This window comes from Balaenoptera borealis, assembly GCF_965194805.1.
Source record: "Balaenoptera borealis genome assembly, chromosome: 11".
NCBI lineage: Eukaryota > Metazoa > Chordata > Mammalia > Artiodactyla > Balaenopteridae > Balaenoptera > Balaenoptera borealis.
In genome coordinates, this window is record NC_138868.1 from 61,553,285 (window position 1) to 61,566,910 (window position 13,626).

The following is a 13,626-nucleotide window of genomic DNA, read 5'->3' on the forward strand; positions in this document are numbered from 1 at the left end:
TCTGTGCTAAGCACAGAGAGGATGCAAAGATAAATAAAACACGATCCCTGATCTCAAAAAGCTCCTAGTACAGGGAGGATGAATACATAGTTGACTAACCATGGTAAGATATGAGATGTTTTATTAAAGAGGGGCCAGCAGGAGAGTGTCTCCTGGTGTTAGTCTTATGTCCATGAATATGTTCTCAATACCACTGCCCTGGGCTCTCTAACCACTCTCACCTCCAGTATGGGGCTGCACCGTTGTCTACTCTCTTCTTTGTACCATCACTTACACCTCTATTGCCTCACTGCTACAAGAACGTACTGCAATCATTGGTTTACTACTATGTCCCCTTGTTAGACTAGGTTCTCTAAGGGTAAGGGCTGCCTCTTATTTAACCTTATACCCCTAGTGCCTTCCTAAAACAGGCCATGGTACGTGGTGGACACATTGGAATGATGGCTAACTGAATGAACAAAGGATGGTGGAATCACAAGGAAGGATGGATTCATTCTGCTTAAATGATTAGCAGAGTATTAAAGAAGATTTCACAGATGAAACGTTTCAGCAAGATGACAGTAAGTTACTAGGGAACAAAGATGCTTTACCTAACACAGTGCCTGGCACAAAGCATCCACTCTAACACAGGATGGCTGGATAAATGAAAGGATGGACAGATGGCTGAAAGAGGAAATACATATGCATACTTTCAAGACTTTCCTATCTATGCAATATATACCTGATGAGAGAAAAATCCAGCAAATCTTCTATTATAATTAATATCCTAAGGGTAAAATGTCATAGACTGAGCTTAGAGTTTTGCTTATTACTCATTAATTTATGATAGGCTTAAAAAAATCAGTGGTTAGGAGAAAATTCTATATAAGTTTTAATTATATTTTCTACCCAAGGTCACCTTCATAATACAGACCACTTTAAGAGAAGGGCCTCCTCCTCAACTTTGCCTCTACTGATTTGGCACTAAGACTTAATAGCTATGAGAATCTTTCTAACACCTTTGCTTAGCTGCCTGTGATGTTGGGAGTCATCCTAGAAAGAATGGGACTTGTAGGAGAGGCTGAGGGTGGATGAAGAGCAGTCAGGAGAGAAACCGGGGTTCTGGTCCTGCCCTGCCACTCGCCAGGTGGGTGATCCTGTACACGGGTGGATTCTCTTTCCATTGGCTCTATGGGGCCCTGAGAAAGCCTGCAAACTACTAGCAAAACGACACTTAACTCTCACCAAGAAGAGGTATTCAGTAAATGTTAGAGAACACCAACAATAATAAGACAACAACTGCTTCCTTAGTGAAGCCTGAGCTGCTCTCCTCACGTGTCCAAGTGTTAATGAGACCCTTGGACTAATGTGGTTGAAGAGGGTCATTTTCTATCTTGATTCTACATCTACGGCTAGAAAAAATCGCAGGCAAATTAATTAGGACTGGATTTCGGAGATGAACCAACTCTCACTTCTCATAGACGAAGGTCCAGAGGCCTAAAGTGATGATGGGAACGGGCACTGTGCTGTGATACAAAGATGAGTAAGATATAAACCTTGTTCTTGGGGAGCCTGTGGTCTCGTGGTAGAGTTAGATGCTATAAAAAGATGGATTTTAGCTGAGTATAATAAGTACTTAAAAATGAGGTTATGGTTCACGGAAAGTGGCATAAATGTAATACCTAAATCGGGATTCAGGAAGGAAAAATAAGCCTGTTCTTTAACAATGGGGACTCTTTCTTATTCACTGCTATCTATTCCCAGGGCCTGGCACATGGCAGGCATGAACCTTTCTGGTCAAAGGAATGAACTCATACATATATACGTATATAAATGGGAAACCCAAATATCTGGAAATAAAATGCCTAAAACAGAAGTTATCTTAACCCAGCTCCTTGGGATGGCACCACCTGCCTCTGCTGGAACAAGAGAGAACTACAAGTGGCTCTTCCTGCCGCTGCCTCTTGAGCGCACACTCCTGGCTCCCTTCTCTCCCCACCCAGCTCCTTCTCACCACCCCAATGCACAGTTTTTCTGACCTTTCCAGTTGGCATTTATGTGGATTCCACATCCTGCTTTTATTTTCCAGAGCTCCCAGCTCTCCATCACTATTGTATTTGGTGTAGATGTCTTTGCAGTAAAAAAACCCCTTTGAAGAGTCAGGGCTGGAAGAGACACTAGGAAAGATTCTGTCCCCCACTCAGGAGCCTCATCCTAAACACATCTCTGTATGTCTGTGACATGCTGTAAGAGCACCCCGTAGCTTCTCTGCCCTTCCTGAGGCATCTGAAGGTGGGAGTGCAGGTACCTATGGGAGAAGGATGCAAGTGACATGGACTCAAACTTGGGATGCTGAGGTTGGGATCTGGCTGGAACTCTGATGCCATGGTTCTCACTGTGCTGCTGATGCCAGGGTCATCCCTTCTTTCCATGGGACTCAGCTCTGAAAGATCTGACCATGGAATTTCACTAACTCTGAGGGGCACAGTGCCAAAGATCAGTATCTCTACCCTCCTTCCAAGTAATTTAGTCTTTTTTTTTTTTTCTTCTTTTTTGGCCACACCACGCGGCGTGTGAGATCTTAGTTCCCTGACCAGGGATCGAACCCATGCCCCCTGCAGTGGAAGCACAGAGACTTAACCACTGGACCGCCAGGGAAGTCCCCCAAGTAATTTAGTCTTACTGCACACTTCTTTCCATCACCTCCCTCTTTCCTTGCTCCGAGATAATGGGCTTACTATGCCTTCATTCTCCCCTGCTCTCAGAGCAGTAGAGACCCCTGCCAGGGAGGCCAGTGGGGTGCACTGGCCCACACAAAACCGGTTCAGATCCTGCCTACCTCCCTTGCTAAACTGTGTAGCCGTGGATAAATACGTCACTCAACCTCTCTGAAAACTATAAAATGAAGACAATTTATCACTTACCTCACAGAGTTTACAATAAGGATTAAGTTAAATGTAAAAACAGGTAGCAGGGGGATTGATGCATATTAGGCACTCGAAAAATACTACCTCCCTTCTCCTGTTACTGAACTCAGACACCATAGCTCATACAGGTACCAAACCATCCAGAGGCCACAAAGGGGACGGGGCAGATCATGGACCCTTCCTGGACCCTTCATTTAGTATTTCTCCCTTACTAGGGATAGGGGTAGGGTGGTAGACAGAATAATTCTAATAAATGATTCATACAACAGAATGACCCATAATGAATGTAGGAATCGGGAGGCTCTTTCATGAAGCTGCTATTAAGAAGAAACAGGGAGCTCAGGTCCGTGCTCTGTGATGACCTAGATGGGTGGGATGGGGGTGGGGGAAGGGAGGTCCAAGAGGGAAAGGATATATGTATACACATAGCTGATTCACTTTATTGTACAACAGAAACTAACACAACATAGTAAAGCAATCATACTCCAATTTAAAAAAAAAAGAAGAAATAGCTTTGCATAATGGCCCAACTCAAGGGATCCCCCCAAAAAATTTCTTCCTTGTTTTTTTTTTTGGCCATGCCACACAGCATGCGGGATCTTAGTCCCCTGACCAGGGATCGAACCCATGCCCCCTGCAGTGGAAGCACAGAGTCTTAACCACTGGACCACCAGGGAAGTCTGACATGACAAGAGACAGGACAAACTTGCCTTAGCTCTTCTCTCGCTGTCTTCCCATTTGTAAACACATCACCCATAACCCCTTCCTGCCCCTATAAACGGAAGAGAGGAACTCTGTTTGGAAATAAGCTGCCATGGCTGAGTATGTTATTTTCACTGTGGGTTTCCATTAGGTGATTTAATAAATGTTGTGAAAACACTACTTCCTCTCACACAACACAATGAAACCCTTATTGAACACTTAGTATCTTACCTTTACTTTTTCACCATTAATCTCCACTGTCTTAATCATAAAATCAACTCCAATTGTGGCTCCTTGTCCTGGGGGGAAAAGACCCTAAAGCAGAAATAATAGAAAATAACAATAAGCAAATCTTTCAATTAAATGAGATTCTCCCCCCACCCCACCCCATTACTACCCATCGCCAGCTCCTTCCTTTGGCTGAGTTAACTGGTAGAAGAGAGAACTCTGGTTAGTGTCATGGGAACCCTGTTTAATTTAACTTTGTGTGTATGTTTTGAGGGGAGGAGAAAGGAGGGTGAATGGGGGAGAGAGAAATGCTGAAAGAAGAAGGAAGGGGAAAGGGGGACAAAGAAAGGAGGAAGCAGACAGAGAGGGTAAAGGAAGAGAACTGGGAAAGGACGGGGGAACTGACTTCAAAGAATGAAACAGAAAAATCAGACTCAAGGATAAGACACGGAGCTGCAGGGATGAGATCGGGATGGTCTGGGTGGGGGCAAAATGGACAGGTGCTCTAAAAGGTAAGATCAAGGAAGATTAAAACTGGCTATTAGTCTAGGGCATGGACAGCCATGGGGGTGAACAACCAAGATGAAAAAAGAAACAAGAACTCAACACAAGAAACATGAATGAGACAGTGACCCTTTGAATTTCCATCTGCCCTGACAGTGATAACTATTTCTGTATCATACAGATATAACTATATGAGATCAGGGCCAATGACCCTGGGAAGATAACTGAAGAAAAGCAGTCATCCAGGGAGACAGTATAGTAGAAATAGCACCAAACCAGGAGACAGCAGCCTAAGGAGCTCTGAGTGACCTTAGGCAAACCAGTCCTTCTCTCTGGTCTGATGTAAGTATTTCAAAACAAAGCTTTACATCAAATTGGAAGCTGAACTAGAAAGGTATGATTTTAGTAAAATTACACGTATAATGTAATTTAATGTCACATAATATTTCCCTAAGCTTAGGGAGGGAGTTGAAGGTGGAAGGAATTCTATCAAGAAAGAACCCTTCACCTAGTTTCTCTTCCCTCTTCACATTCATACTCTAGAATTTCCAGAAATTAAAGTAAAATGGACTTTATTAGCTCTGGGAGCTAAGACTGGGGCATCTTTAATTAAGTCCATTCCCTAACAAGAGAGTTCTTTAATTAAAGTTTGAACTTAAAAGACTGAGCATCAAACCAACAGAAACTGTTCCACTGCACGTCTGCAAAAGATGTAAATATAAACATTCATAACTTTGCTTACAAATATTGAATCAATTTTCTTCTATTTTGGTTTGGCTCAAACACAAGGCTGCCAAGCTTCAAGTTTATAGCTCCAGCTGTTTTGCAGTATAACAAATGCCAAAAAATAAAACAAATCCTTCCCAGTGTCTCCCTCATCATTTCGTTTCCCAATTCCTCATGCCTCAAAAACAGCTGAATCCAATTCATTTTAACTGTCTACTAAATAACAAAACTAAACATAATCCTGTCTATGAAATATGAACTTTGGGGGGAGTTGAGGGACTGGGAGGGGTAAAAAGTAAACAGAAAAGAAAAATAAGGGGTGGTGTGCTTATTGGTAAAAATTACTGTTTAAAAATCAAAGTATTTTTACCCCTAATGACAAGAATTATGCTTTTAAAAAGAAAAGCCAGACTCCTATGGTCTCAGAGGTTAGAACATGTGAAAGATAAAAAATATCACCCTGTGAACCAGAAGATCTGGATTCTAATCCTAGCCTTGCCACTAACATGATATGAGATGCTAATAAGTCATTTCATCCCTCTAAGACCTGAGTAGTTTACCTATAAAATGAGAAGAGTGGGCTGAAAAGTCTCTAAGGGAACTTTCAGTAATTAGACAAGGTCAAGGGAACTTCTGACAAAAGGACTGAAAACTTTACATCTCTGCAGTCTTGTCCTCCTGCCAAAAGCAGAAAGGTTACTAATGGTAGGGGGAAGTAAAACCAGTTGGAGTTTCCAATATTACGCCATGGCGGTTGACTGAGCCCAGATGCCTGTCAGCTTGTTACTTTTGATTTCACCAGGCCATGGCTTAGTAAAAAGTCCTATTCTGCGTTCATTATCATGGGAAAAACCTTGACATTTCCAAAGGTGACTCTCTGCCCTCAAGCTGTTTGTGTTATCCAATCTGTCTCTCCAGTTTTCCAGAGAACCACAGACTGTCAGAGCTAGAAGGGGCCTTGGAGATCACAGGGAGGCAGGAAGGCTCAGCAAGGGGGCGGAATTTCCCCAGGCTCACGGGGCAAGAGCTGGGACGAGGGCCTGTGTCTCCACTCTCGAGCCGGTGTTCTCTCCTGGGCACCAGGTTTCCCTAGGCCTTAGACAGAAGAGCTATTCTCAACCTTCCCCATTAGCACTTTATGAAAATGCAAGATGCATGCATGATAAATCCTGAAAAGGATGCCATTCATAATTTTCCAGGAAAACACAGAAGAAGGTCAACCTCAGAATGATTTCCCACCCATTTCTGTGTGAAATCAGGTATATAATCTCTGGCAGTAATTCTCAAAAGGGCAGCCCCAAAGAGAACTTGTACTTAGAACAAATGATAAGGACTCAACCCAGAGGGAACATTTAATTTAGTTCAAATAGTCCTTCACTGTTCTCATTTCATTCCCGTGGAACAGATTAGAAAAATCAGCATATCTGGTTCTAAACCAAAACGATTTGATCAGTTTTCTGGGAGGAACTGAGAGGGCATCAGCAGGGAGCTTGAGTGGTTTAATTTGAATTTGAGTTTTTAAAAAGTTAACATTTAGGTTTAACTTGACATCCAGATTCATTTGTTTCCACCTTTGGATTATTATTAACAGTAATCTTTCTTTTTTTATCTGATAAGCTATTTTTGATACTGCGGACTGAAAGCAAAACCACTAACCGCTTTCACTAAAAGAGGCCACGAGAGGCGTGGGAGGGCTGGTGGAGACCCACTGAGCCGTGCTCCCTGGAGACGGTTCAGAAACTCTAGTCTATACGAACTCTTACGTATAAAATAAATAAGCTGTGAGGATATATTATACAACACTGGGAATACAGCCAACATCTTATAATAACTATAAATGGAGTATAACCTTTAAAAATGGTGAATCATTATGTTGTACAACATATATACTTCAACTATACTTCAATTTTTTAAAAAGTCAAGAGAAAAGAAAGGAAAGAGCAAAGGATATTTCACAGAGAAAACAGTGGTCATGTTCACCGTTGCTGAGACTTCAAATAAGATGAAAATTTTTAAATGTAGAAAAAAAACCCTCTAGACTAGGCTATGGAGCTGGTACACTTGCAAAGGGCTCATGAAGCAGTGGCAGCCAAGAGGCTGGCATGGGTACCACTCACTCATCCTGTCAGGATCCCCTAACCCCGAAGGCCAGACGGAAAAACCCGACCCCAGACTTAAGAGTTCTTACCTGAGTGAACCGTCGGACTAGGCACGTCTTCCCCACACCAGCATTGCCGATTAAAACAATTTTAAACAGGAAATCATAATCTTCCATACTCATTTACACAGCTGCAAGGCAAACACAGGCACGAGTGAGATGGGCCTGGTCAGACTTGCCCACAGAGCTCAAGCTGCACCAGCCCGTCTCCTCGGGAACAACAGGGCTGACTCATTTGAGGAGCAATTTAACGCTCCCCTCTGGTGACCCTGCCAGCGAGAGAGGAACACAGGTGTTTGGTCACAGACGGACTTTATTCCTTCCCAGTCACCTCACGCCACAAAGAGCAAATGACACAGATGTCATTTCACCTGGTAAACTTTATTCTTCCAAGCAGTCAGGTCACAGGTCTCTCATGTGATAAGATGTTTTCTTTTAGCAACAAAAGGAGATTGCAAATCTCTGTGCAGACAAGCTGGGGGTGCAAGGAAGCAGAGCGAAGGGGAGCCCATCCAAAGCTGAAAGGTAGTTTATGTACATGCTGTGAGTACCTCTGGGAAGAAGGGCTAGAAACTGGGAGACTGAACAAAGGGAGGAAGCTTCCAGTCTCCTGCAAGTCCTGGGGGTCTTGGGGTCTTACCAGTGGGAGTGACCGCCATCTTCCCTTCTATCACCACCCCGCTGCTGTACACCTCCTGCCAGCCTTGCTGATGCTGCAGTATCTCCCAAGGTGCTGGTCTTTTCATTCCCATAGGCTGTGTACATGGTATTTCCTCTACCTGGGATGCCCTTCCGCCCACCCTTTCTGTGTTGTGAAGTCAACCCTTTAAGGACCAATGCAAGCATCTCTTTCTCTCTCAGTTTTTCGCTGATCTTCCCCCAATAAACACGTTCATCGTTCCTCTGTGCTGAAACTTCATACAATTATTTGTTCAAACGTCTGCCTCATCCTTGAGGGAAGGGATGATGTCTTTCAGCTCTATTTTCCTAGCCCATGGGACAGAGTTACGCTTAGTAAATATCTACTCTGTAGAATTAAATAATTAATTAATGGACCTATGGCTGAAGTGTAGGCCTTAGTTTCTTAATTGCGCTAAAAAGAATACTACCTGCTCTGTCTACTTCAGAGGACTGTGGTGCAGATTTGAAAGAAAAAAAAAAAACTATACAAAAGTGCCTTCGTTACCCATAAAGCCCTATCCTGGTAAAAACAATTATTGTCTATTGAGTACCTACTACAGCACTGTGCTAGTCACCATAGGAAATACAGAGATGAGACAGTCTGCCCTTGAAACCAACATGAGAAAAGTTAAAAAACAATAACAGGGCTTCCCTGGTGGCGCAGTGGTTAAGAATCCACCTGCCAATGCAGGGGACATGGGTTCCAGCCCTGGTTCGGAAAGATCCCACATGCCGCTAAGCAACTAAGCCCGTGCACCACAACTACTGAGCCTGCGCTCTAAAGCCTGCAAGCCACAAGTACTGAGCCCACGTGCCACATCTACTGAAGCCCGCATGCCTGGAGCCCGTGCTCTGCAACAAGAGACGCCACCACAATGAGAAGCCCGCGCACCACAATGAAGAGTAGCTCCCACTCGTCGCAACTAGAGAGAAAGCCCGCGCACAGCAACGAAGGCTCAACATAGCCAAAAATAAATAAATAAAATAAATAAATTTTTAAAAAACAATAACAAAGTTAAATAAAATTGAAAAAACCAGAAGCGGAGTTCATTTCATAAGGTGAAGGCAGAGCAAGCCCGAGGGACTCTGGAGGAAGAGGAAAAGGATGATCGGCGAGCCCAAGACGGTAAGGGTGCCGGGGAGGCTAGAGCAGCCCGGCGTCACTCCTACCAGCCAGCTGAAGCTCAAAGGGCTGAGGGTTGCAGGGTGGAAGGATGGAAGGAGAGTCCACTGCACTGAGACTTGTGAAGGAGCCAGGGGAGTAGATTCCCTGTGTGCAAAGGTGGTTTCTATGCAGATTCCAGCGATCCTTGGAAAGATGACTGACAGCCAAGCCAACGTGCAGGTGGCAGCCCAGGGGGTTCTGTCTCTGTTCACTGGGACTGTGAAGGAAAAATATCCCTCTGTCAAGAATCTGGGTCCATAAACGGTCACTGAACTCACTATATGCCAGGCACTGTACTTGGCACTTTATGTCTATTTCCATTTGTTTTTACAAGTTTATGAGGCTGGTATTTTATGTTAACTGTTTTGCAGGTGAGTAAATTGAGGGTCACCCAAAGTCATAAAGCTAACAGCCAGACTTCAAGTTCAGAAGGTATACATGCCATCAAAAGAAGTCTCACTGCCATATGCTCCCACAATCCCCTCCCCCGCCCTATAGTAACACCAAGTTTTACTGTACTTAATTATTTATATGTTTCTCACACTCCAAGATCATCCCCCAGCTTGCACGCGCACGCACACACACAACGGTGAGCAGCATGAGAGCAGTGAAGTCTCTGTCTGAGTCCTGACCCCAGCCCCTCCCTATCATCGTCATTGTCACCGTCATCATCATCATCACCTCATTCTTTATTATTAACTCATTGATCCTCACAACACTCCTATCAGGTGGACACTATTAGCATTCTAACGTGACAGATGAGGAGACTGAGGCACAGGAGAAGTTAACTAAGAAGTCATTAAGGTCCTACTTAACGGTGGGTCCCACTTCACTGATGGAAGTGAAATTCAAACACAGATAGCCTGGGTCCAGCTCCCACATCCCTGAAGCACTGCCCTACGGCGCCCTTCACAATGCCTGGCTTATAATAGCATCTTAAGAAAGATCTGAAGAAATTGAATGATGAAGGGTAAGACTCAATAAGTGTGATTTCCTTTTTCTCTTCCCCTCTGGCTTCAAATCCAGAACTCTTTCTACCACACTGTAGCAGTTTAAATAAGAATCAAGGTCAGACTCTGGCTAAAAACGCAGGGATTAAAGCTCAATAAAGCTGTTAAAAGTGGAAAGGAAATAAATCTCAGGGCTAGGTGCAAGGAGAGCAGGAAGATGTGAGGCTCCGTGGCTCATACACGGACCACAACTCACTGCTTCCTAAGTCAACAAAAAGAGAACACAGTACTGGGCCACATTCTTTTTCTGTACTTATTTCTCCATCTTTGGCAGAGGTCAAAGAAACAAAGCAGAGAATCGAGAGAAGAATGTCCAAAAATAAAGACCTGAGACACAGGGCTCCTAAGAGAAGGTCAGCAGTGCCCAAATTATGCACCTTCAGGGAAGGAAGGCAAAGAGTTACGTGGCCAGAGTCACGTTCATAGTCAAGTCTCGGGTAGTGACCACCTGGAGCAAGCCACAGACTAAAAGTGAAGGCCCTTCTCCTTTCTACAAGAAATCACTTCAATGCTCCGTTGAATGTTTTTTAAAATAAACTTCTGGGGGAAAATGTGTCTGGTCTCTAAAAATGCAGGCTGCCTGTGGCTAAGGCTGGACTGTAAACTCCAGGTTACTGGCTGTGGTTACTGTTCTGTTTCTAACAGAAAACACATTGCTGGATGAAAAGCTCACAAGAATCTCTGGAAACTACGCTCTGAGGAAGCCTTTCTGTTTGGGAAGTAATGTAACAGCTCAGGCATCACCAATCACCAAGTGATGAGACAGCATCCGAGGAGGGGGATCCCACTCAGTGGCAGTTAGTTACACGCAGCCCTAAAACTGACAACAAAAGTTGCACCTTGTCTGGGGAGCAAACATGTCACAAGATATGCTACTGGCCAAGCACAGTTCTATGAACTGTATATTCTATTATTGTTCATAATAGCTGACACTTAATTCAATGTTTATTATGTGCCAGGTATTCTTCTACATGTATTCACTCATTTAATCCTCACAACAACCGTAGGAGGTAGGGTATTATGATTACCATCCGTAATCATAGCAGAGGAAACAGGCACAAAGAGTTTATCCTAAAGTCATGCAACTACTTAGTCTCAGGACCGGGACCCAAAGACAGATCCATCTGACTCCAGAGCCCCGCTCCTACTGAAACAGGATACTGCTGCCCCCTGCCTCATGGTTGACAGCGTTGCTATAACTGTCATGAGGGCTGCAGGGTCAGTTGAATGTGCCCCGAGGTCCCCTTGGAGCTGCAGTGTTCTGGAACCTCCCTGGTCTAGGAGCAACGCACCCACACTGAAAGGACCACACACTGATTCTAGGTCATACAAGCACAGTTCCTCGTGATGCCCTCCAAGCCCAGGTCTCTTTTAGGAGCTGGACCCAGACTTTCCCTTGAAAACCACACCCACAGTTCAGTCACCATTTGTCCCTGTAACCCAGTATCGGCACAGGGAACATAAACGGGAACACTACTCAGATAAACAAGCCAAACCTCAAATATCATCAGCACAATAGCTCTAAATAAATGGATATGTACAGAAGATTCAAAAAAGGAGAAATAGATGAAGAAAAGAAGAAAATGAGTTTAAAAAAGATAAGGAAACAAGATGTACTATGAAAAAGCTTAAAAGAAAACATTCTAAGCAATGTGATTTGGCAACATAAACCATTTATCAAAGTGACCTTTTTAAAAAACAAAACAAACTGTATTCACTGCTGTACATCAGAACATTTTTTCCCCTTGCCCTTTTGGGCTCAGGGTAACAGATAAAGTCAAGGCTTCTGGTGAACACAGGGCCAGATCCCTGCCCTGCCTTCTGCCCCCCAGCCCCTGCCCAAGAAAATGATACTCGGGGGACTTGTCCTTGTTCAAAAACCGTGTGTCTCACACAGGTCCTTTTCTCTTTCAAGGTCTCAACCTTGGTCTATAAATGGAGGGGGTGGGTGAACAGGTGCCAGGGCCCCTCCTAGGACAGCCCCTCCCCAGGACAGCCCCTCCCCCAGGACGGCATGTGCTGCCCCTTCTCTAACCCAAAGAGGCAGTATGAGTGCAGAAGGAAACCAAGAGACCTGGGTCTGCCAGAGAGCCGTGTAAAGTTTCCTCATCCCTAAAATCGGGATGGTATTAGAACCTACACCACTGAGTTGCTTGAGAGGCAAATCAGGTAATATATGGAAAAGTGATACATAATCAAATGTATAATAATCACTACCAAATGTAAAATAGATAGCTAGTGGGAAGCAGCCGCATGGCACAGGGAGATCAGCTCTGTGCTTTGTGACCACCTAGAGGGGTGGGATAGGGAGGGTGGGAGGGAGGGAGACACAAGAGGGAAGAGATATGGGAACATGTATATGTATAACTGATTCACTTTGTTATAAAGCAGAAACTAACACACCATTGTAAAGCAATTATACTGCAATAAAGATGTTAAAAAAATATATATATATAATAATCAAAAAAAATTTTTTTTCCTTAACCCTCTGACAAGAGTCACATATACTGATTGCAGAGCACATAGCCAAACAAAAAGGAAAGAAAATCACCTGGGGAAAATCTTTTTCCCTACCCACACCCCGCCTGGGGGTAAGTACAGTTAATATTTTGGCATACATCCTTCTAGTTTTTTTAATATATATATTCTCACATCTATGTGTTTTTTTTAATTTATGGATTTTTTAAACAAAAACAATCATAATATTACAAAAAGTTTTTTTGTTTTCTACAGAGTGCTATTTTCCCAAAACCCAGAATCAGAACTCACGGTCTATAAAAAGAATGGACACCCAGAATGCCCATCAGCATTCACTCAACATTTGCTCCTATGACCCTAAAAACTCAGGAAGGCGGAGGGGGAAGATAGTGACATAACTCTGAGAAATACTAAATACTATAACCCAATGTTGGAGATTTAAAAGGTTTTGAAAATTTCCACAATGAAGACAACTGGCTAACGGTTTAATCCAGGATTTACCAAACATGACTTTAGCTGAAAAATCTTTTCTTATATTAATACCTTTTAACATCGCTTGCTACTAAGCCTCCACGAAACATTAGTGTGGTAAATGCTATTTTATAGCATTTGAAATCAGGGCTACCCAGGTAGGGTTGCTAGAGGGAGGGAGGGAAGAAGGAAGGAAGAGGAGACCTAGTTAAATTTCAATTCCAGATAGCAACAAATAAATCTTAATATGTTTGCTCCAAATATTACGTGGGACCTATGAATAATTTTTTAGTATATAAGTATGACCCAAATACTTCCTATGACATATTTATACTATAAAATTATTAGTTGTTTATCTGAAATTCAAATTTAACTGGGCATCCTATATATATATATATATATATATATATATATATATTTTTTTTTTTTTTTTTTTTTTTTTTTTTTTTTAGGCTGAGCTGGGTCTTCGTTGCGGCACACGGGCTTCTCTAGTTGCGGCGCGCAGGCTCAGTAGTTGTCGCTTGTGGGCTTAGTTGCAGTATGTGGGATCTTAGTTCCCCAACCAGGGATCGACCCCGGGTCCCCTGCATTGGGACT

At 43.3% G+C, this 13,626-nt stretch overlaps 1 protein-coding gene and 1 long non-coding RNA gene across 4 annotated transcripts in view; one reads left to right on the plus strand and one right to left on the minus strand.

Moving 5' to 3' along the window:
* Window positions 1-13,626, plus strand: part of LOC309606392 — a 182,681-nt gene that overhangs the window by 91,934 nt on the left and 77,121 nt on the right. The gene's annotated exons all lie outside the window — the stretch shown is intronic.
* The window catches only part of RAB30 (RAB30, member RAS oncogene family), an 85,736-nt gene that overhangs the window by 16,360 nt on the left and 55,750 nt on the right, over window positions 1-13,626 (minus strand). For 2 of the 3 annotated variants that reach the window (XM_082343413.1, XM_082343414.1), the window contains 2 exons: window positions 7,255-7,355; window positions 3,840-3,923 (listed from right to left, as the gene is read on the minus strand). In XM_082343413.1, coding sequence (XP_082199539.1) covers window positions 3,840-3,923; window positions 7,255-7,347 — 177 coding nt within the window. In that variant the 5' untranslated portion in view covers window positions 7,348-7,355. Of the gene's footprint in view, window positions 1-3,839; window positions 3,924-7,254; window positions 7,356-9,075; window positions 9,288-13,626 lie in introns of all 3 variants that reach the window. The other variant, XM_082343412.1, reaches the window with a different exon arrangement.